The sequence below is a fragment of the Vombatus ursinus genome, unplaced genomic scaffold, assembly GCF_900497805.2.
Source record: "Vombatus ursinus unplaced genomic scaffold, bare-nosed wombat genome assembly UNPS02014812.1, whole genome shotgun sequence".
NCBI classification, from domain to species: Eukaryota; Metazoa; Chordata; class Mammalia; order Diprotodontia; family Vombatidae; genus Vombatus; species Vombatus ursinus.
Window position 1 is genome coordinate 75,546,401 of NW_020954590.1, and position 22,483 is coordinate 75,568,883.

General features: G+C 36.8%; 1 protein-coding gene across 1 annotated transcript in view; it reads left to right on the forward strand.

Moving 5' to 3' along the window:
• Positions 1 to 22,483, forward strand: part of LOC114053992 (lipoxygenase homology domain-containing protein 1-like) — a 657,625-nt gene that overhangs the window by 205,619 nt on the left and 429,523 nt on the right. Inside the window, 2 exon segments of the mRNA XM_027877094.1 lie at positions 10,037 to 10,239; positions 13,395 to 13,481. Of these exon segments, the coding sequence (XP_027732895.1) occupies positions 10,037 to 10,239; positions 13,395 to 13,481 (290 nt within the window).

Sequence of the window (22,483 nt, forward strand, 5' to 3'; positions counted from 1 at the left end):
GGACTGATTTTGTCTGTCTTTTTATTCTCAATTCTTAGCATAGGACTGATATACTTAAAATTTTTTTAAATTGACTGACAATGTAACTACCAATCTTGATTCTAGAGGACTGTTGAAGATGTATGCTTCCCATCTTTTGATACAGAGATGATAGACTAGATAGACTATATCTTGTTCAGATATATATGATATATATATGTTCAGACATGGCCAATATATGGTTCTGTTTTGAGTGGCAATGCTAACATGTTACAAAGTAAGGCTTTTATTTCTAGAGGGGAAAAGAGTACTCATGATAATGATGGAAAGAGAAAGAAAGGAAGGAAGGAAGAAAGAAAGAAAGAAAGAAAGAAAGAAAGAAAAAGAAAGAAAAAAATGTTCATAAAGCACTTTAAAAATGCAGAAAATAAAACAGAGATTCAGAGGGAAAAACAGACAATTAGGACAGCTTTTGGAACTAATATACTGAATTTAGTACATACTTAAAACAAATAAACAAACTGAAACAACCAGAACCCGAAACAAAGTTATACATAAGCAGATTTATATTTTCTTTATGTGGAAATGTTTATATTTACTGATGTCTGTCAAATTCAGAATGACAAAAATTTAAAATGAAAAGACAACAAATCATAGAATGTTAACCCTGGGAAGACATTTTAGAGATCAATTAGTTCAATCCCATAACTTTTCAGATGATTAAACTGAGTTCCAGAGAAGAGAGCTGATTTGTCCAAGGGCACACAGGTCTATTTGCAGAGTCAGGATTTAAACCCAAGTCTTCTGACACCAAACTGAGAGTTTATTCCCTTATATCATATCATCTTCCCTTTAGCTGAAACTGCTTTCTCCAACATCTGATTTTATATGGTTTTGTATTCCTGCTATGAACTTATATTCTAGTTTGTTTTACTTAGGTATTAACTATATAAACACTCTATCTCCCTCTAGGTCATAAGATCCATTATGGGAGGGACTATGGCTTATCTGTTTTTGTGTTGTCCTCAACATTTAGCACATTTTATTGCACATAATGGGTGTTTAATAATTTCCTGAGTCCTTAATCATAATTTGGCAGTAGTGAAAATTTTAGTGAATCATGAATTTAGAATTGAAAAGAATATCAGAAGTCGTCGAGTCAAGTTTTCTTACACAGTATAGAATATTCTCCTATAGAAGTCCTGAGATGTGGTCATCCAGTCTCTGTCTGAATACCTCTAGTGATAGAAAACTCACTACTTTTAAAAGCATCCTTCTCAGTATTTGGATAGTTCTAGTTACTCTAAAATCCCTCTTTTAGTTGCCTCAAAAACAAGTTCCTTTAAATTTTTACCTCTTTCTCTTAGTTTTTACTTCTAGGACAATATAGAACAAATATTTGAAAACAGAGTATCGTGTCTTCTTATTTTCTTCCCTTCTCCAAGCTAAATAGCTCTAGTTCCTTATATGACATGTTTTCAAAGAGTTCATTTGCCTAGACACTCTCGCTGGAAGCAATCTAGCTTGCCCATTATTAAAATAGTATGTCCAGATGTGAACTTGACACAGCAGATGTGATCTGACCAGCTCAGAGTTCAATGGGGTCACTACTTCCTATTGCAGAAACTCTACTTCTATTAATGCAAGCTGATTGTATTTGCTTTTATACTAGCTGTATCAAGTTATTGCAATTTAAGTCTATGATCAAATCAGACTATCAAATCCTTTTTTTTTTAACATGAATTTTGGTTAAACCAAGCCGAGTCTTCAACACCGAGTACATGTCCAATAGATATTTTACTTCTCTAATAAGAGAAAACAAGTCTGTTCTCTCTTATACATGACAGTCTGTCTAATATTTCAAGACAGCTGTAGTATTTCCCCTTAGTTTTCTCTTGTCCAGGCTGTTCTTTCTATGATGTAGATCATAAAAAAATCTTATCACAGTGGTTTGTTTTTGTCCGTGTTAAATTTCTTCTTGCTGTTCTCAGCCCAGCATTCCAGCCTGTCATGATGGTTTTGAAAATATTCCCATTCACTGCTTAGCTTTCCCTCCCAACTTTGTGTATTGCAAATCTTATCAGAAGATCTTTTATATTTTTCAGCACTTGACACAGTGCCTGGTATATAATAGGCCCTTTGTAAGAGTTTCTGGATTCATCAATTGATTGATTAATGCAAGTTGTTCAAGGTGGTGAATGGATTTGGCTGCCTATTCATATTAGGTTTGGCAAAATTGGGATCTCAATATTGTGAAAAACACAGGGAGAGTATGCCTTTACTATCTCTATGCCCTTCACCCCAGTACCTTTGTATATATTTGAATTGGAGTCTCAAAAAGTAATTTTATTTGCAAAATACAGTATAGATTGATGCAAAACCCCAGGCTTCCAATTGCTGTTTTAGGTTTCAGTATAAATCAGCTCTCTTGAGCATGACCTTGTCACTTTGATGACATCTCCTTATTGCTTAGGCTCCCCAGTGGTGATCTGTGCTTCAGGCTGACCCCAACCTTGACCTAACCTATGAATTGGTGGAATTAGTTAGTTCCTTATATATTTATCTGACTCATTGTCAAAGACAATTGGGACAGCTCTTGGAACTAACATGTTGAATTTAGTACATATTAAAAAAAAGCACAAAAACAAAATGCCAAATAATTTATACATAATCAGATTTATGATATACAATCCCTGTCCCAGAGCTACTATAGGATGGCACAAAGGGATAATGAATCATTACTACCATATGATTAGTGGTGAGTTGAAACATTCTGTCACTCCCACTGAGGACATTTTTGAGTCATTGGGATAGATGTTATTTAGAATGGATTTTAATCAGTGAGACCTTTGAAGGAGAGCTCTGTCGATTAACCTAGAACTGCCATCAAGTGCCCTCTCTATATAAAATATTTTTAGACTTCAGTCAACAAAAGCCTCCACTTTTATGGTCCCCAGAAGGAGAAATTTATAGCTTGAGACTGATGGACATTCATTTTTTCCCAAAAGATCATATCATTTGATTATATTCATTTTAATTGAGAATGACATACATTATAATACATTGTTCTACTTTACAGATCATACCATGTTATGTTATCAATGACCGTAACCCAAGTAGGAAGTGCCCTTGTGCTCTGACTCCATACTATACAGTCGAACAAATATTTGATTGCAATATAACCCTTTGGGTTTATGTGAAGTGGACCCTAAAAATTGGCTGTCTAGTTCATATTAGTACGAAACCTATCAAGTCCAAGGAGACTTGTGATTGGGTAATATCCTATCAGTGTCTTTGGACTGAGAGTAAATTAATGACCTTAGGAAATGTGTGACTCTTTTTGGCCACTAAGTTGCTTTAGGATTAGTAAATTATTACTCCAATGTACTATATAATAATTTTACATACATATACATACATATATATATGTATGTGTGTGTGTATATATTTGTGCCTAATGATCTAATTATAGCCATCTTTAGGGTAAGGGAGAAGGAAGAAAAAAAAGAAAAAAGAAATTTACATGATAACTGTATTATATATTTAAAAGGAATAGCAAGTTATACAGAATAAATTTGCTGTTTCACGTGTAATCATCTTTTTTTATTATACTGTTATAGAAATGCTTGTTTTATTCCATAAATTAAAAATAAAATAAATGAATAAAAAAGTGCATTGCTTATAATGCCCTCTTGCCTGTAAGAGTTAATGCTGCTCCCTTGGAACAGTTGATTACTGGATGGTATCAATAATCTCAGAACTGGTTTTGGAGCCAGTAAGACGGATTCATGTCCCATCTCTGCTGAATATTGACTACATGATGCTGGGAAAGGCCCTTAACCTCTCTAAGCAGCTCCAAACACTGTAAAGTAGTTGGCAACCTGTATTGAAATTGGAACTTTCCTCATTTGAGCATTCCCTATACCAGGGAAATCACAGATTCAGTGCCTATTCCTTCAGGCAACCATCAATCCTTAAAGGTGTGGGTGAACTAGTAAGCAGGTAGGATTACTATGTGACCTTTTTTAGAGATCCTCTATAGTACCTTTGACTTATAAAAGAGAGACACAAATGGCCAAATGGGTGAACACTTCACTCAAGAGGTAGTAATCCTAGCCCTGATCATGAATTTGTGTTACTGAACTTTAAAATCATTAAGCTAAGTCAATATACATTTGTTAGGCACCTATTATGTGCCAGGCACTGGGGATTCAAAGAAAGGTACAAAGAGTCTTTGCCCTTATTGAGCTCTCATTCTAATGGGGGAGACAACATGTAAACAGCTATGTAGATATGTGATATATACAATGTAATGGAAGATAATCTCAGAGGAAAGGCACTAGAGAGAGTGAGGGTTGGGGGAACTGAGAGAAGGCTGGATTTTTGTAAAAGGCTGGATTGAAGCTGAAACTTAGAGGAAGCCAAGAGTTGGTAATGTGGAAGGAGAACATTCCAGGAATGGGGGGACAGCCTCAGTTCATTTAGTTCAGCAAACAGATTGAGAACGTACTGTGGGTGGAAAACCCTTGTTTCGACTAAGGGTTAGGTATGACATTGTTTTGACTGTCTTTGAACTTTTGATTTAGGAGGAGGATATGACAACATACACAAGTAACTATAATACAAAATAATACATAAAAGATATATAGGAGAGGAACAAACAAAAGTATTAGCTCAAGTTCAAGGTAGGAGAAGGTTATTACAAATTGTTCTCATCTGCCCATTCTGCTGAGGAAGGTTTCCCACGCTTGGGGGTAGACACCCCTCTGACTCACCAAAGGGTTTGAGACCTCTTGATTACCCTTGGCCTGGTTTAGCTCATCTGCCAAAATGGTTTACTGAAGATGTGGCTGCTGTGTATGTTACAGCTTCTTGCAGGCACTGGTGAGAGTTGGGTGAACCAAGCGGACACCCAAAGTGCAAGGCAGCTCTGAAAAGGCCTCAGCAGCCCTCACACCAATATTCCCTAAGCACACCCTATACCCATAAAGAGATAATTAGGGAAATTGTTGTTGTTGAATTGTTTCAGTCCTGTCCAACTCTCTGTGACCCCATTTGGGATTTTCTTGGCAAAGATACTAGGGTGGTTTGTCATTTCCTTCTCCAGCTCATTTTACAAATAAGAAATTAAGGCATACAAGGTTAAATGACTTGTGCAGGGTCACACAGCTAATAAGTATCTATGACTGGATTTGAACTCAGGTCCTCTTGCTCCAGGTTCCACATTCCATCCACTATACCATCTAGCTGCCTGACATGAAATATGAAATCCAGTAGACCGGAAAGATGAACAGCTCTTGTTGTGAGAGAATTCAGCAGGTATAACATCCAAATAGCAGCTCTGAGTGAAACAAGGTTGGCAAATGAAGGCCAGCTTACTGAAGTCAGAGCTAGATACATGTTTTTTCTGGAATGGCTGCAGTGAAGGGGAGCACTGTGGAGCTGGCACAGACTTTGCAATCAAAACTCACCCAGTCAACAAGCTTGTATGCCTACCAAAAGGAGTCATGATAATGTGACTGTCATTTGGAGGAAAGTGCCACACCACCATCATCTCTGTGTATGCTCCCACCGTGACAAATTCTGATGAGGTCAAAGAAAAATTTTATGAAGACCTGGAGACTTTTATCATCAATGTTCCAAAAGAGGGTAAGCTTACAATTCTGAGTGACTTTAATGCAACCGTAGGCACAGACTCCCAGACATGGCAGGGAGTACTTGAAAGGAATGGAGTTGGAAACAGCAACAGCAGTGGCCATTTACAATAGAAGATGTGCATCTCATAATTTTCTTATCACCAACACTGTCTTTTGTTACCTAAATGCAATAAAACTTCATGGATGCACCCTCACATCCAATGTGGTCATTTAACAGACCATGTTATTGTAAGGAGAAGAGACAAACAAGATGTGAGAGTGATGAAGGCAGTGTGTGGCACAGAGTGCCGGACTGATCATAGACTTATCTTCTCCAAGGTAAATATTCACATTCAATAAAAGCAGCGGCCCCAAGGCAAGATGATTACCAGAAGACAATGTCAACAGATTAGAGTGCTTTTCCAAGTAGGAACAGTTCCTTGCTAAGGTGGAGGGAAAGCTGAGCCAACACACACTTGGCAACAGTGGAGCAGAAAAAGAGTGGGCAGCTTTCAGAGATTTTGTGTATAGCACCACATTTATGTATCTAGGCCGGAACACTTGCAAATATCAAGACTGGTTTGATGAAAATGCTGGGAAAATTCAGAAGCTGCTAAATGAAAAATGAGAAGTCCACAGGGTTTATAAGAAGGATAGTTCATCAATTTCTGAGAAGACAGCATTTAACTCTATTAAAAGTAAAGTGCAAGTGAAGTTTAGAGAGAAATACAAGATTGTTGGTTCAGTAAGAAGACAGACGTAATTCAGTTTTATTCTGACAGTAACAATCAAAACACTTTTATGATGCCTTGAAGGCTCTGTACGGGCCAAAGACCTATGGTGCATCTCAGCTCCTCAGTGCTGATGAAGCAACATTGAATAGTGATAACGATGTGGTCCTGGAGAGATGGGCTGAACACTTGCACATTGTTTTCAACAGACCATTATCAATCAATACTAAAACCAGTGACCATTTACCTCAGGTTGAAGTCAGTACCTCTCTAACAGAACTTCCAACTGAAGAAAGGTTTTGAATGCCACTAGGCTCCTCTTGTGTGGCAAAGTGCCTATTGCTAATTCTATTTCAGCTGATATTTACAAGGCAAGGGGTCCACTGCTCAAACAAAAGCCGATAAAAATTTTCTGGGTTATATGGGCAAGAGGAGATCATCCCCTATCAGTTCAAGTATGCCTCCATTATCCATCTCTATAAAGGTAAAGGAAATAGATTATCCTATGACAATCACAAGGGGATCTTTCTATTAGTCACTGCAGGAAAGATTTTTGCCAGAGTCTTCCTTTATAGTCTAAACCCTCACCGGAAAGATGATCTCGTACCTGAGAGCCAGCATGGATTTAGAAATAGCTGAGCAATAGTTGATATAATATTTGTTGCCTGACAACTCCAAGAGAAATGCCAGGAGCAGAACAGACATCTGAACACAATGTTCATCGATTTGACCAAGGCCTTTGATACTGTCAGTCATGAGGGCTTGTGGAAAATCATGGCAAAATTTGGTTGCCTGGAGAAGTTCATCAGTATAGTATACCAGTTTCATGGTGGAATGCTTGCATAGGTTCTGAATAATAGACAATGCTCCCAGTCACCAATGGGGTGAAGCAGGGCTATGTGCTTGCTCCAGTGCTTTTTAACCTGATGTTTTCAGTGATGTTGACAGACACCTTCAATGAGGGTGAAGGTCAGCTACCTGACGGTAGATTTTTTAAGTGATGGTAAATTATTTAACTTGAAAAGGCTACAAGCATAGACTAAAGCAGATGGAGAGTTGGTGCATGATTTTTTTTTTTGTTTGCCAATGATTGTGCACTCAATGCAACCTCTGAGACTGAAATACAACAAAGTATGGATTGATTCTCTGCTGCTTATGTTAATTTTGGCCTAACAATTAATACAAAAAAACCCAAAAAACACAGGTTCTCCACTAGCCAGCACCACACCATCCACACATGGAACCATTGGTTACAGCAAATGGAGAAATATTGAATGCTGTGGATAACCACGTACATTGGCAGTATACTTTCCAGGGATGTACATATGAGGTTAATGAGATTAATGCATGCATCATCAGAGCTAGCTCAGTTTTTGGGAGGCTTCAAAGGAAAGTGTGGGAGAGAAGAGGTATTAGACTGCCTACCAAACTGAAGATCTACAGAGCCATTGTGCTGACCTCATTGTTTGTTTCTGAAACCTGGACAATATACTAGTGACATTCCAGGAAACTGAATCACTTCCATTTATATTGTTTAAGGAAGATTCTGAAGATCGCCTGGCAAGAAAAGGTACCAAACACTGAGGTCCTTTCTTGAGCTAAACTGCTAAGCATTCGAACTCTACTGCAGAGAGTGCAACTCTGATGGGCTGGCTACACTGTTCAAATGCTAAAAGTATGCTTTCCTAAAAGACCATTTTACAGAGAACACACACAAGGCAAGCACTCACATGGAGGCCAAAAGAAGTGATACAAGGACACTTTCAAAGTCTCTTTGAAGAACTTTGGAATTGATTGTGAGACATGGGAGACATTGGCCCAACATGGTATTCCCACATCAAAGAAGGTGCTGTGCTCTATGAGTAAAACAGAATTGTAGTAACTCAAAAGAAGTGGGAAATGCACAAATTTAGAGACATCTCTATTCTGAATGTTCATATAGACTATTTGTGTCCAACCTGTGGTAGAGTCTTTCGAGTTTGTATTTGTCTGAGCAGCCACAGTTGGACACAATGCACCCTGACTCCAATATGATGTCATTTGAAACCTCTTCAAGAGTGAAGGACAACAACCAACCAATTGAGAAGCCACATAGTTCAGTTCCCTCATTTTGTCTGAAGCTCCAAGGTGAATCTTGATCCATATCCTGCTACCTCTAAAATTACTATTGTCCTGATTGGTCAATTGCCTTGAATGTACACACGACAGCACCTGCTTTAAGAATGTATTAATCCAAAAGTCCTGGACTACATTTTGTGAAAATACCTTGAAAACAATTGGCTAAAGACGGCAAATAGAGCACTGGTCTTGGAGTCAGTACTCCAACTTAGTGCCTACCTTTGTAATTGTGTTGCTTCCCTGAGGATCAGCTTCTCAATGAAAAAATTCAAATGCTAAGACTTTGGGAGGTTATTTTGAGTTAATTTGTTTTATAATTAATATAGCTAATATAATTAGTATATTTAATATAATATTATATAATTACATATTTATATAATAATTATACATTAATTTTATATTATTTCAATACCTAATATACAGCATATATAATACAATATATTAATATATTATAGTATTAATCAATATATTTATATGACAATTATATATTAATAATATATAATTAATATAGTTGATATAATTAATAAGTTAATTAATTGAGTTAATTTGTTTTATAATTCTTTAATATACTTACCTTGTAGCATCTGTGGTTTCCTGCCACCCAGACTTACCCATTACACTGTAAGTTACTTAAGAGCACAAACATATATATATGTATATATGCATGTATACACGTATATATGTATGTGTATATGTGTGTATATATATATAAACTTTGTATCTCCTCAACAGTATGGGCTAAGCACATAGTAGGTACTAAATAAAATAAAATTGTGAACTAGTAAGAGGCAGACAACTGAGCATGTTAGCTGACAGATGTCCACTTCGTTCATCTTGTACATAGAATGACTGATGTGTCTCAAGAAACTAGGAAATTTGTTATTCTATTTGAGAGCTAGAACTACGAAAAATATTTGTTCTTTAGTGTCAAATCGATTCAGCTTTATTTTTCATCTTCCCCTCTAGTAGGAAGACTTGTTGCTGATAGATCATGAGATTTTTAGAGCTAACAAGGGCTTTTGAAATCATCTACTCCAAACACCTCATTTTGTGTATAAGGAAATGAAGAGTCAGTCAGGTGCCCCAAGGTCACCAGCTAGTTAGTGGCAGGGTTGGGACCCACATTTCCCAATTCCAATGCCTGTGCTCTTTTTGAAATGGTATTTTTACATTGTATCTTACTATTTTCCATTTCTCATTTAAATATGTCTTCCTTTTCTGTTATAGTATCTGAGATACATTTTAGTGTTCAGCTTAAAGAAGGATCAATGGGAAAAGACTGGCAGAACATAATCTGTCCATTGCTATAATGTTCTATATAGTGAGCAGAAGTTGACTGGACATGCCAGCTGTTTATTGCTCATTGTCACCCCTAAAGTCATTTAGCTTTACCAAAGCAAAATCTTAGGAGAGGCAACAATTCACAGTCAATCTCCAAAGGCCTCCCTGGAGTTGTAACAACACCGTTCCAACAATTTGATGTCCTTGGGCTCCCATGTGACAAAGGAAGCAACTAGCTTGATGGTGCATCTGCTCTGCTACTAATGTTCTCTTTTGTCATTGTTCCCACAGCAAAAATCTGCAACACCTCTGCCAGTGACAGGGTTCTTCTCTCAGATGATGAATGGCGGGTGTTGGTGCTGACAGGAAATACAGGGACTCGAGCCAATGTCACCCTCTGGGTGTATGGAGACAGAGGAGTTACTGGACCACTACCTCTTGGCAAGGACAATAGGGAGCAGCTGTTCCTTCCAAGAAAGGAGGATGAATTTCAGGTAGAGAGTAAAGGCTGGCCCTGGCATTAATCTATGTGCCATCTTAAAATATACTTCTGTCATGTGGGAGGGGAACTTTTAATTTTTTGTGTTTGTTATTTGCATAGCACAAACCTTCCATGTTTCAGGATTCCTCTACAAATTACCATATGTCTACTGTAAGCAGTTGAGGAAAGACTACTCCTTCTATGATCCCCAGCAGGCACACACTTGTGTACACACACATACACACACACACCTCTTACCCAATTTAGGGAAAATGTTGGAGAAAATCTCTTTTCTTAAAGAAAGTAATTTTAGGATTGAAATTGACCTCATAAACCATCATTTTGAACAAAACTCAGCTGGACAGTGGCTAGAGCAGGGCTTCTTAACCTTTTTTTTGCATGTCGTAGGTCCCTTTGGCAGTTTGATGAAGCCTATGAACCCATTCTCAAAATAATAATTTCTGGATAAGTAAAATTAAATACATGGGATTACAAGGAAATCAATTATGAAAATAGATATTAAAATATATTTTCAAAAAAGTTCATAGGTTCCAGGTTAAGAATCACTGGTCTAGGGAATCTTCTGGTGACAAAAAACTCATCTTGTATTTTGTTCTTTCACATGAAATATGATTGCCAACCAGAAGTTGTTTAGCTGCATCTTTCTCCATAGGATTGTGACCTTGGGGGTCAATACGATTTCCTTCGTGTCTTGGCTTGGTGGTGGGCATCACCAACTTGATTCACCATTTGACTGTGGCTGGTACCTCTCCTAGTCCTTGGCTGTTAAGTTGGTCAGTGAGTCAGTTAATAAGCATTTATTAAGGGCCTACCAGGTGTTAAGCTAAGTACTGGGGATACAAAGAAAGGCAAAAGACAGTCCCTGATCTCAAGTAGAGTGACTACACTTAATGTCAGCCCTTGTTTGCTCTCTAAAGTACTTTGGTGCACTGATAAAAAATAGATTTCCCCTTAAAATTGTTCTTTCCTTTCAATTTAGCATATATTTAGGTAGTATCTGACCTATTGTAACAGAGAACATTCAAAAGAGTTCTCATCTTGGAGTCCCAAGACCTTTGTTCTAATGTTAGCTTTGTTATTTTCTACCTGTATGAACTTGGCCAAATCATTTATTTTCTCTGACCTTTGGTTTCCTTATTTGTAGAATAAGAAAATTCGATCAGATGATCTCCAAGTTTCCTTCCAGCTCAAAATAGATAGTACTATGTTCCTATGCTCCTTCCAGCTTTAGAACAATAATCTCATGATCTTACACCGTGAGCTCAGTGCCTGCTGTGTGTGCAGAGCACTGTGATAGGTGCTGGAGCAGATACAAAGTTTAGATGAGACCTAGTCCCTGCCCCCACAGAGCTTACAATCTGTCAGGGAGAAATGACAATCACTGAAACAACAGTAATACAAACAAACCCTCACCCCCACAATGATAAGTGCATGGGGCTATGTGTGTGGAGGAATAAAGATTTCTCTGGTATCTAAAGGACCTTCTTAGAACATTCTAAGACTGAATAGAGACTAATTTACATCCACAAAAATCTGCAAGAGGCAGATGAATTTTTGAGTCACAGTATCTGGCTGTTGCTTAGAACTACATACTACATTTTTTGTTATTCATTCATTTCAGTCATGTCCCCATTCACTCTTCATGACCCCATTTGGGGTTTTCTTGGCAAAGATACAGGAGTGGTTTGCTATTTCCTTCTCCAGCTCATTTTTCAGATGAAGAACTGAGGTAAACATGGTAAAGTGACTTGCCTAGGGTCACATAGCTTGTAAGTGTCTGAGGTCAAATTTGAACTCAATAAAGAAGAGTCATCCTGCTTCCAGGCTCAGCAGTTTATCCACTGTGCCACCTAGCTACCCCTAAGCTACATTTTAGGTAAATATTTTTTAGCCTAAATCTTAGAGAAGAGATTCTCTGAATCTCAGCAATAGCTGTTTGCAGTTGTAAAGGAACAGTTTGTCCTAGCATGATCAGTTTCTTGAGGGCAGGTACGGTGTATTTGCCTTTCTTTAAATGCCTGGTGCTTAACAGAATGTCTTTTGTGTCTAGTGATCATGCAATAAATGCTTTCTGGCTGATTGACTAGAAGCCAAGGTGCCTAGAAAATAAACAGGACACTTGAGTTTTAACATGAATTTTTCTGCTGACTTTCAGCGTAACTTGGGGTTGCCCTTTTGTTTTGGAATTTGTCCCTTCACTTTATTAGAAAGGGGAGAACAATTCTAGTGTATTTTGTATTTTAAAGAGGTAATCTGAAGATAGTGATACTTTATGAGTATCTGCTCCATGAGACAGAAGGATAGGCTCACTGAAACCTTAAGGATCAGAAAAATCTTTGAAGGTTTAGGTGGATGGAGAGTGAATAATAGCTGCATTACTTCCACTGAGCAAGAGCAGAAATCAAAGTGCGTGTATTTTATGGGTATATTGTTGCTGTCTGAGTTTTGCTCAAATATCTCCTGGCCTGCAATTCCGGGAAATTCAAAAGGATGAAGGCCGTAGGGAGTTGAGCGAAGGTTTACTTCAAATCAGCAAATATTTATTGATTATGTCCATGGCACTGTGCTGGGTGGAGGGCATACAAAGACTAAAAAGAAACAATCCATGCCACCAGAAAGCTTCCATTCCAGTGGAATCTAGACCCCATCCGCTTTCATTCCTCTCTATTCCACTAGATGAATTATAGCAAAGATTTATTTTAGTTACTGCCCTCCTTGTAGAAAACACTTTGCTGAGGTTTTCTTTGATAAAAGCTCCTCTCTACTCTACCCTCCCTCTCATTCTCTTAAGAGCCTATATTTTTATTACCAGATCTCAGTCTACCAAAAAGGAGGATTCCTAGAAAGAGGTGTGGTGTGCAGAGAATTCAGAACAATTCTCCTGAATCCTGTTCTTTCATCTGACTACATCTGTCGTATTTTAGTTGAATCATGTAATATTTCTGCCTTATATTACCTATCTGTGAGGCTCCAGTGATAGCATCTTATGGAGGGGTTAATCCTCAGATGCTGATACTGACTTAGAGAGCTCTTTAACTGCCGAGAGCTGCAAAATGCTTTTAATGGGAAAAAACATGCAACAAATTCGTCATAGGTATGATCTAAAATTTGAGGATGACTTTTTTTTCAATTTTTAATTTCATTCAGGTTCAAATAAAGAACGTTGGCAAAATATACAAGATCAGAATAGGACATGATGGAACTAGTCAACAGCCTGAATGGAGTTTACAAATGGTAACAAATATTTTTTTTTGGTTGGTCTTTGACTAAAAGGGATAAACCTACTGTACTTAAAACTTAAAACAATGTGCAACATGTTAATTCTCTAAGTAATTTTAGATATTAATACATAAAAATTTATTACAGAAAACAAGATTGTTCTGTTACCGTGTTTTAAAGGCTTTAAAGAAATAAATGTGGCAATTATATCCTCCGAATCAATATTGAGGATACAATGAAAACATCTACCTAGCCGGCAGCTTCAATTATTGCCCAGTTAGCAACTGAAGTACAGTTTTTAGAGCAAGAGGATTAGGGATTTTTAGAAAGAACTGTAAAAATTTTAGAAACTGTATATATCCTTATTTAGTGGAAGAAATATGCCCTGCTCACCTTCCGTATTATTACTCTTTCAGAGATTTATATTCTGGACAAGTTGTTTTTCTCCCTCTGACATGTAGACATACACCTCAACTCAAGTACACTCTACCATTTTGACAAATTATACCTGACTTGCTAAGACAGATTGTATTGCTGACTATTGCCACAGGAATTCAGCTATGAATGAAAATGTAAACATATATAGCTTTGGGAATCACATACTGGATAATTCTCATTTTTTAATAGCATCTGTTCCTCTGAAGGAATAATAATAAGGTAAGAATAAGAAATCAGCATTCTTTATTACACATTTGACGTACCTTTCAGTCTCAGTTATTTAGCATTTGATCACCCAGTTTGCATGTTATTCAGACCTTTTGCTTTCTCTCTAAAGCTCAATTCAACTTTACTGCTTGTTAGCAAACCCACTGGAGAACAGGCAGAGGCAAAAAGAAATCCAAATGAACAATTTTGCTTCTTGTTTCTAGAGGAAATATCCCTTAGAAAACAAACAAATAAACAACCTAAACAAACTGAAATCTTGGTTTGCAATGCGTTGTTCATTAATAGAATGCAACATATTATCAATTAAGCAATATACAAGTGAAGTGGTACACAGGATGGCATGAGAGCTTTAGGAAGAGAAAACACAGTATCTAAGCATTATCTAGAGAATCATAGGAGACTCCCTAGAATGTTGGGTGGATAACCCCTGTCATCAGTTTTTCAACAAATACTTATTCTGCACTTATTATTTACCAGGCCCTATGCTAAGTGTTTAGTATACAAAGCAAAAACAGGTTCTCTGTCCTTAAGGAGTTTACATTATAATTCCTTGGAAGTGGGGCAGCTGGGAAATGAGAAAAGCATTTGAGTAGGAGTGTACATGAGGAGAGGGCATGGATAGGTTGTAATATTTATCAGTGGACAGAGCATCCACATTGGTGAGATAGTGAGTCATAGAAGTAACAGGAATTCAGTTAGGATTCATTATTTTATTAATGATCATACATGATCTAAGGAACTGTGTCCTTGGATTTGCTCGACTTATAAAGTCAGTGTGCATTAAGTTCAACGGTTAAGAAGAGAATCAAGGCAGCTAGGTGGCGCAGTGGATAGAGCACCGGCGCTGGATTTAGGAGGACCGGAGATCAAATCCGACCTCAGACACATAACACTAGCTGTGTGACCCTGGGCAAGTCACTTAACCCCATTGCCTAGCCAAAAAAAAAAAAGGAAAAAAAAGAAGAGAACCAAAAACTAATAATAAAAATATTGAAGGAATTAACTCAGCTTTGAAACTAGAAGTGTTAAGATGCTTCAAGATGTGTGAAAAACTTGGACAAATTGTTAATCTTTAGGAATTGTTATTTTTATGGTAGAAAGAATGTGTAAGATTGATGATTGTACTGCCACACTTTTCTGAGCTATATTGTTCCATATTTGAATTTTGTCCCTTATTTTCAGAATAGCCAAGTGTAGCATTCTTGTCAACTCTTCAAAGTGTTGAAATTGTAATATCGCTCTATCAAAAAGATACAATTTTCCCTTTAAAATGTTTTCTTCATTCTTGTGATCTGCATCTTCAATCAACCTTTTTCCAGATATATATGCATATAATTATAAATATGTGTGTATATATAGATACGTAAATATACACATGTACATACATACACACTATATATACATACACACATATTATATATAACATAGATATAGATGGATATGATTTCATGATGGAAGCCAATAGGGAAAGTGTATTTGTTTTTGCAAATATCTAGTTTACAGCAGTAGTTTTTGGAACATGTACATTTCATTAAGCATTACTCACCTTTAAGTCTCAGAGAAGGTTTAACAGGGGAAGATGTTTCAATCAAACAAAAAAATATTTGTTGAGCATCTATTAGGTTTCCTGTCCTGTGCTAAGTATTCTGGGAGATTTTAAAGAAACCAATCTGTAGCTATTTTAAAGTGTTTTTTTTTTAAATTCAAATGTGTTTTCAGATTTTTAGAGGAAGAAAGATAATTGATGTTCCTTTAAACAGCAAGTGGAAAAACTGCTGGAAATTGCAGATAATAAGCAAATGTGAGACAGTAGAATATTGGAATCAGCTTAACTTGGATTCAAATCCCACCCATAGAAATGATCAAGTGTACTACTTTTGCCAAGACATTTAGCATATATAATTTGTAGTTGCTTCATCTCTAAAATGGATTCACTAATTACACAAATCTCACAAGATTTATTACAATGCCTGGCACAATAAATTTACTTAATAAATGCTTATTTCATTTCATTCCACATGGTTGTTGTAAAGATCAAATGAGATGTTATACGTAGTTTGTAAACCTATGTAATCATAGTAATGCAAAGTTTTAAGGCAATCTTTATAGAAATAAGAAGTTAACAAATAAATATAGTTCTAGGGTAAGAAAGCATCCAGAAGAATTTCGAAAAGTCATATAGCATTATGATTTTTATGTCCATAGTCTTCCTCTCTTCTCTACCATTCGTGAGCGGGAGAGCAGGACAGTATAGTGGAAAGTGCACTTGCCTTGGAATCAGAACACTTGGCTTCGATATCTGGCTCTTCCACTTACTAGTTATGTATACTTGGGTGAATCACTTTAACTCTGTTGAGTGTCAGCTTTCTTATTTGCAACAATGAAAACATGAAAACATTGGATTGATGACTATCTCCATGGTTTCTACCAGCTGTTAACATTCTATAATTTTGTTTCACACACACACACACACACACACACACACACACACACACACACATAACTGAGGCCCATGTTCACTGACTACATGTTGGCCTCAGATGGGAAGGTTGTAAGGCCCTTAAAACATTGTCTCTCTTCTCTCCCTGGAACACTAACAGGCAGGAAGAAGTCAGCAAAAGAGAAGTCAAATTGAGAGAAACAACTAGGTTAATTAGAGTCTTGTGAATATACTAACCATTCTGGCTACAAAGCCTCATCCGAGAAAGAGGTTTTTCTTTATGATGATATGTAAGCAGACCAGAGCCAGTTACAGAATTTCTGTACATGTTCCCAATTCTCTCCAAGGATTTCCATTACAAATTGTTATGGCTACCCTAGAAACTGCCTCTTTTATGTGGGGAATTCCATCAGTGGCACACTATTATATTGGTAGGACTAGGCTCAGTGGCCAGTTTTCTGTTAAGTACATATATATATATATAAAACTATATGTATATATGTATATGTATATATACACATATGTGTGTGTATATATATATTGACACATATATTTAATGATTTCATATCTGTACTTTTATATTTTATATGTACTTATTGTTTACATAATGTGGAGGTTATGATTGCCCAGTCTGCAAGGAAAACTATTGAAGCAGAGCTCTGAGCCAATCGCACTTTGTTAAAGTGTCCACCATCTTCTCTAATGAAGTGGACCCCAGACCTTCTTCGTGGTCTGAGATGCCCTCTTCTTCCAGGGCCTTATTTTTATAAGGCTTGCTACTAGATTTGATACTTGAACATGCTAGAAGGGCTACAAAAAATATAGAATCCCATTGGTTGATAGACCTTGCTTTGAGGGCCAAAAATGATGCATCAGCCAAAAAAATGGTATATTAGCAGGGGGGTCTCAGGTGGGGCAAAGCATGGGGCATTTCTACTGACTAAGTGGTTATAAGATGGTCATAAGATGATCACCTGCTAATATTAGACAAGAAGAAGTGTTCTGAAGGTACAAAAATAAGTTGGAGGACTTACCATGTCACCTCTGTCATGCTGGGCTTAGTCACCACAACAAGGAAAAACAGGGGTGGAGGGCCTCTGGGTAGCTTCCTATGATTAAGCAAGTGAAGTTACAATCTGCAGTTCACAGCTCTGGAGTTTAATACACAGAACTTCTAATCACTACCCCTATCTAATCCCATTAAACTGATTAATTTGAATAGGGTTCCTAATGAATCACACCTCACACTCATTAGAATATAAACTCTTTGTGAGTAGATATTGTTTTACTCTTTATGCTTGTATCCGCAAAGTCTAGCATAGTACCCAGCACACAGTAGATGTTTAATATATAATTGTTGATTTATTGATTGTAGTGCCCCAACTTCTATATTAAGATTTTTAGAATGTGTTCTAGAATTAAAACCACTGCTTGCTACCCCCAAGTTGATCTGAATTTTTCCAATAAACCAAAATTGAACATTTTGTTGTTCAGTCATTTTTTCAGTTGTGTCTGATTCTCTGTGACCCAATTTGGGGTTTTCTGTGCAAAGATACTGGATTGGTTTGTCATTTCCTTCTCCAGGTCATTTTCCAGGTGAGGAAACTGAGGCAAACAGGATTAAGTGATTTACCCAGGGTCACTGAGGTTGTAAGTGTTTGAGTCCAGATTTGAACTCAGAAAAATAAGTCTTCCTGATTCTAGGTCCAGCACTCTATTCATTATACCACCTCGCTGCCCCTAGAATGTGTTCTAGAATCAGAGCCATTGCTCTCTACCCCCATTTTCATCTGAATTTTCCCAACAAGCCAAAATTAAACATATGACATCATATTAAGGCAAAGGAACATTTAATTAAAATAGTGTAAGATAATTAACAATGTATTGAACTAAGCAGTAGTTACTCTATCATCTGTTTCCACAAATCACCTCCTTCTATGCCTCTTGTTCCCAGAAGCTATAAAGTCTCTTTCTTCTATTCCCTAGTCTGTCTCATTGGAGGTAATGAATTCATTGATATGAGAGCCAGACTATCAACGAAACCTCTCTGAATAAAGTCCCATGGGCTCTCATCTTCGTCATCTAGATAACATCATGTTAACCCATGGCCAAAGTTCACTGCTTTCATGAACTGACGGCTCAGCCTGCTAGGGTTAGGTACCCTTCCTCTACCAGTGACTTTTTCCTCCCCGTATCTCCCTGGCTATCATACATTTCTCTCTGGCATTTTTTTTTTAAATCCAACTTGTGCTCACTTGTCTTCTTGTGAATTTCTCCCTATTACTTCTAAACTTCCTGCATTGGGAGCATTCATCACCCACCAGCTGGTGACATCTTGCCCTGTTACAGCCTGCACGTGGCAAGTTATTTTTAAAATATAAAATCACTCATAAGGCAATATGGGGGCAAATGATGAGTGTGAGTAGGTTGCAACACATATCAAATAAGGAAGTATGAAGAAGAACCAGAGTACAGAATGCCATAAAAAAAAAAGTATGATAAAAAAGACCATACTGGCCACTTAGTGAGAGCAAGGGATAGCCAATGGACAGTCTTTCTTTTCTGTCAGTGTCATTGTGATGTGAAGAGAATGCACAGAAGCCCCAAACATATTATGCGGAACCCCTGGGCCAAATTTAAGGGAAAATATGGACCAATTCACACAAGATGGTCAGGCATGGATGGATTGTGATCTGCATTGCTGGAGGAAACATCCATAGAAACAAGATCACAAATCCATGTCAGTATTTGAGTTTTTTTTTAAATAAAAGCCAATTTGTCTGTATCAAGGGCTGTTATCCTCTTTCTCAGTTATCTATATCTCTAAAAAGTCTACCTTGTTGGTTTAGTTGAGTTCAAATCCACCCTCATCACTTAATCTCCCTTAGCCTCAGCTGCCTTTATCTGTTGTTGTTTAGTCATTTTTCAGTCATGTCCAACTCTTTGTGACCCTTTTTGGGATTTTCCTGGCAAAGATACTGGAGTGGTTTGCTATTTCCTTCTCTAGCTCATTTTATAGATGAGGAACTGAGGCAAACAGGGTTAAGCAACTTGTCCAAGGTCACACAGATAGTAAGTATCTGAGGCTGTATTTGATCTCAGGAAGAGTCTTCCTGACTCCAAGTGCCGCACTCTATCCACTGCACTGTCTGGCTGCACCACCTTATCTGTAAAATGGGGTTAATAATACCACCTACCTCCCAGAATTGTTTTGAGAATAAAGAGATAATATTTATAAAGTGGTTTTCAAATCTTAAAGCATTATGTAAATGCTAGCTATTAGTATTAGTATTGTTACTAGCCCAGATAATTCTACCTGAAGGTACTAATATTACTCAGAAACAGCTTTCCAAATTTCTGGTGTTATGTCTAGAAGTAAATAATCAGCTTCTATAGCACTGGCCCCATACATCCTTAAAGTGAGAGCTGATATAACAGTGATTAAAAAAAAGAAAGAAATAAGGTATATTCCTTCAAGAAATTTGCCATGTATTAGAGACAAGGGGGTAAAGATGAAAGAACATTCTGTTTAAATCCTAGCCATGGACTTGACTGGTTATGTGACCCCCACCAAGTCACAATTTCTGAGCTCTGTTTTCTCTTCTATAAAATGGGATAATGTTGTGTTACATCTGTAAGGATCCTTGAATTGTGTACCTCACAGAGTTATTAGAAGAATGCTTTATAAGTATGTATGAGCGATATAAATATAGATTATTTTTGTTCTTATATGCATGTGATATTATTACCTAAAAAACTGATCTGGATAAAATGATACCTAACATGTGAGTGGGATGAGGTATAGATATAACAATAAAAAGACAAGTTTTGACTTTCCAGACTTCCTCCTTGAAATGAACTAGGCTACACATACAGAGGAAAATACAACCACATGCACAGATATGTGTTCTATTTTCAGGCTACTGTTGCATCTGATGCATTTCAGAAGGAATTTTTCTATTACCTGCTTTCTGAAAATAAGGATAGTTTACCTATCTTCTTTACCCATATTAATACTCTTTTTTTCTCTTGTCATTGTTATTCTTTGCTTTTCTAGAACTATATCAAATAATAGTGAGGAAAAGAGGCATCTTTGTTTTACTCCTGTTTTTATCAGGAAAGCTTCTTGTGTATAGTTATTGATTATAATGTATTCTTGTCATTTTAGATAGATGTTTTAAAGTACATATATATGTATATATATTTCCCTCTATGTCTATACTTTATAGGGTTTTTAGCATAAATCAATATTGTACTCTGTCAAAGGCTTTTTTTTTTGCATCTGTTAAAATTGTCATGTAGTTTTGGATGACTCTCTTCAGAAGGAGAAGAAAGGAAAGAGAGATGGAGAACAGGAAAATGAGACTTCAAAAAGGGTATTGATTAGATTTATCCCCTCATCCTAAGCACAGATAGTCTAACAATTTAAATCTCCAGATAGTATCACAACAGATGAAGAGACCAAGGTTCAGAGGGGTTGTTATTTGCCTATAGTAAGTATTGGAGGTGGGAGCTGAGCCTAATTCTTCCTGAACCCAAGTTCAGCAGTAATTCATTTATTCCACAAATATCCCACAAAACAATATATTCAGTGCCTTGTGTTGTAGACACTGAGGAATGTGGGAACATAAGGAAAGACCACATGATATAGTGTATAAGGTACTGGATTTGTCAGGTTGACCTGGGTTTATATAGTACTTCAGTAACTTAATAGTTATTTAAAACTAATAAAGTCATTTAACCTCTCTGGGCATCAGTTTCCTCATCTGTTTAATGGTCTATAAAGTCCTTTTCTGCCCCTAAATCTATGATCCTATGATCCTTGTTCTGAAGGAGCTTACAGTCTCATAAGGAATATACACAATAATATTAATTAGAATATGAGAAGTTCATAAGAGGAATACAAAGTACTATGAAGTCAGATGAGGAAAAATGTCTACATCTAGTGCGGGGAAATCAATAATAGCTTTGTGGAGGAGAAGGTGGCATTTAATCTGGGTCTGTAAGAATATATAGGATGTTATAAAGAGTAAGAGAGGTCATTCTAGGCATTGGGAACAACATAGGCAAAGGTGAGGAGGTGGGGAAGCATAAAGTCTATTTGAAAGGTAACAGGTTTGGCTGAAAAATGGTATATGAAGAAGTTGGGTGAGCCATGGTGGAAGGTAGCTTGGAGTCAGATTGGGGTGGGATAAGGAGAGAAGTCCTTGAATGTCATGCTGAAGAGTTTAATCCTTCTTCAGAAGTCAATGGGAAGCCTGAAGCTGTACCACCTATGACCATAACCCAGGAATTGCACAGGTTTCCCAGGAGGCAAGAATAGGTTTTTATGTTAATGTTTTCTTGCATAATAGCTAATATGTGCTATTGTAAATCAGCAGGGGGAGCTCTGCAAATGAACTTTAAATGCTTTTGAGGATATTCCTAAAACTACATTCAGTTCTTTTAGGAATTAAAACAATGATGAAATTTTATGTGTTTAAAAAAATCCTGCTTTTCTTTTCAGTTTCTGGCTTTTCAATAGATTAAGGTTCATGGTAATGGAAAAAGTCTTTTCAAAGAAATTTTTTTTCTATCTTTTTCTATCTTCTCCCTTTATCTTTTCCAGCACAAATTGCAGTTTTAAAGTTGGGAACCACAGGTTAGGGTTTTTGTTTTTTTTTTTTAAATCAGTCCTGTTAGATCTGTTTTACCATAAATTCTAGCAAATAAACTCTGGCTAAAGTCAGCACTTTGTTTTTTCTTAGTGCCATTGTTTATATGGAGAGTACTAAAAGAAAGACATATCTGAATAAACAAAAGAAAAGCATGTTTTTAAAGAATAAATTACCATATTTTATATTTTCCCTTCATTACTGGCTTATATAAACCCTAAATGTTGTCAATTATTAGTATTTATTTTTAGACTCTC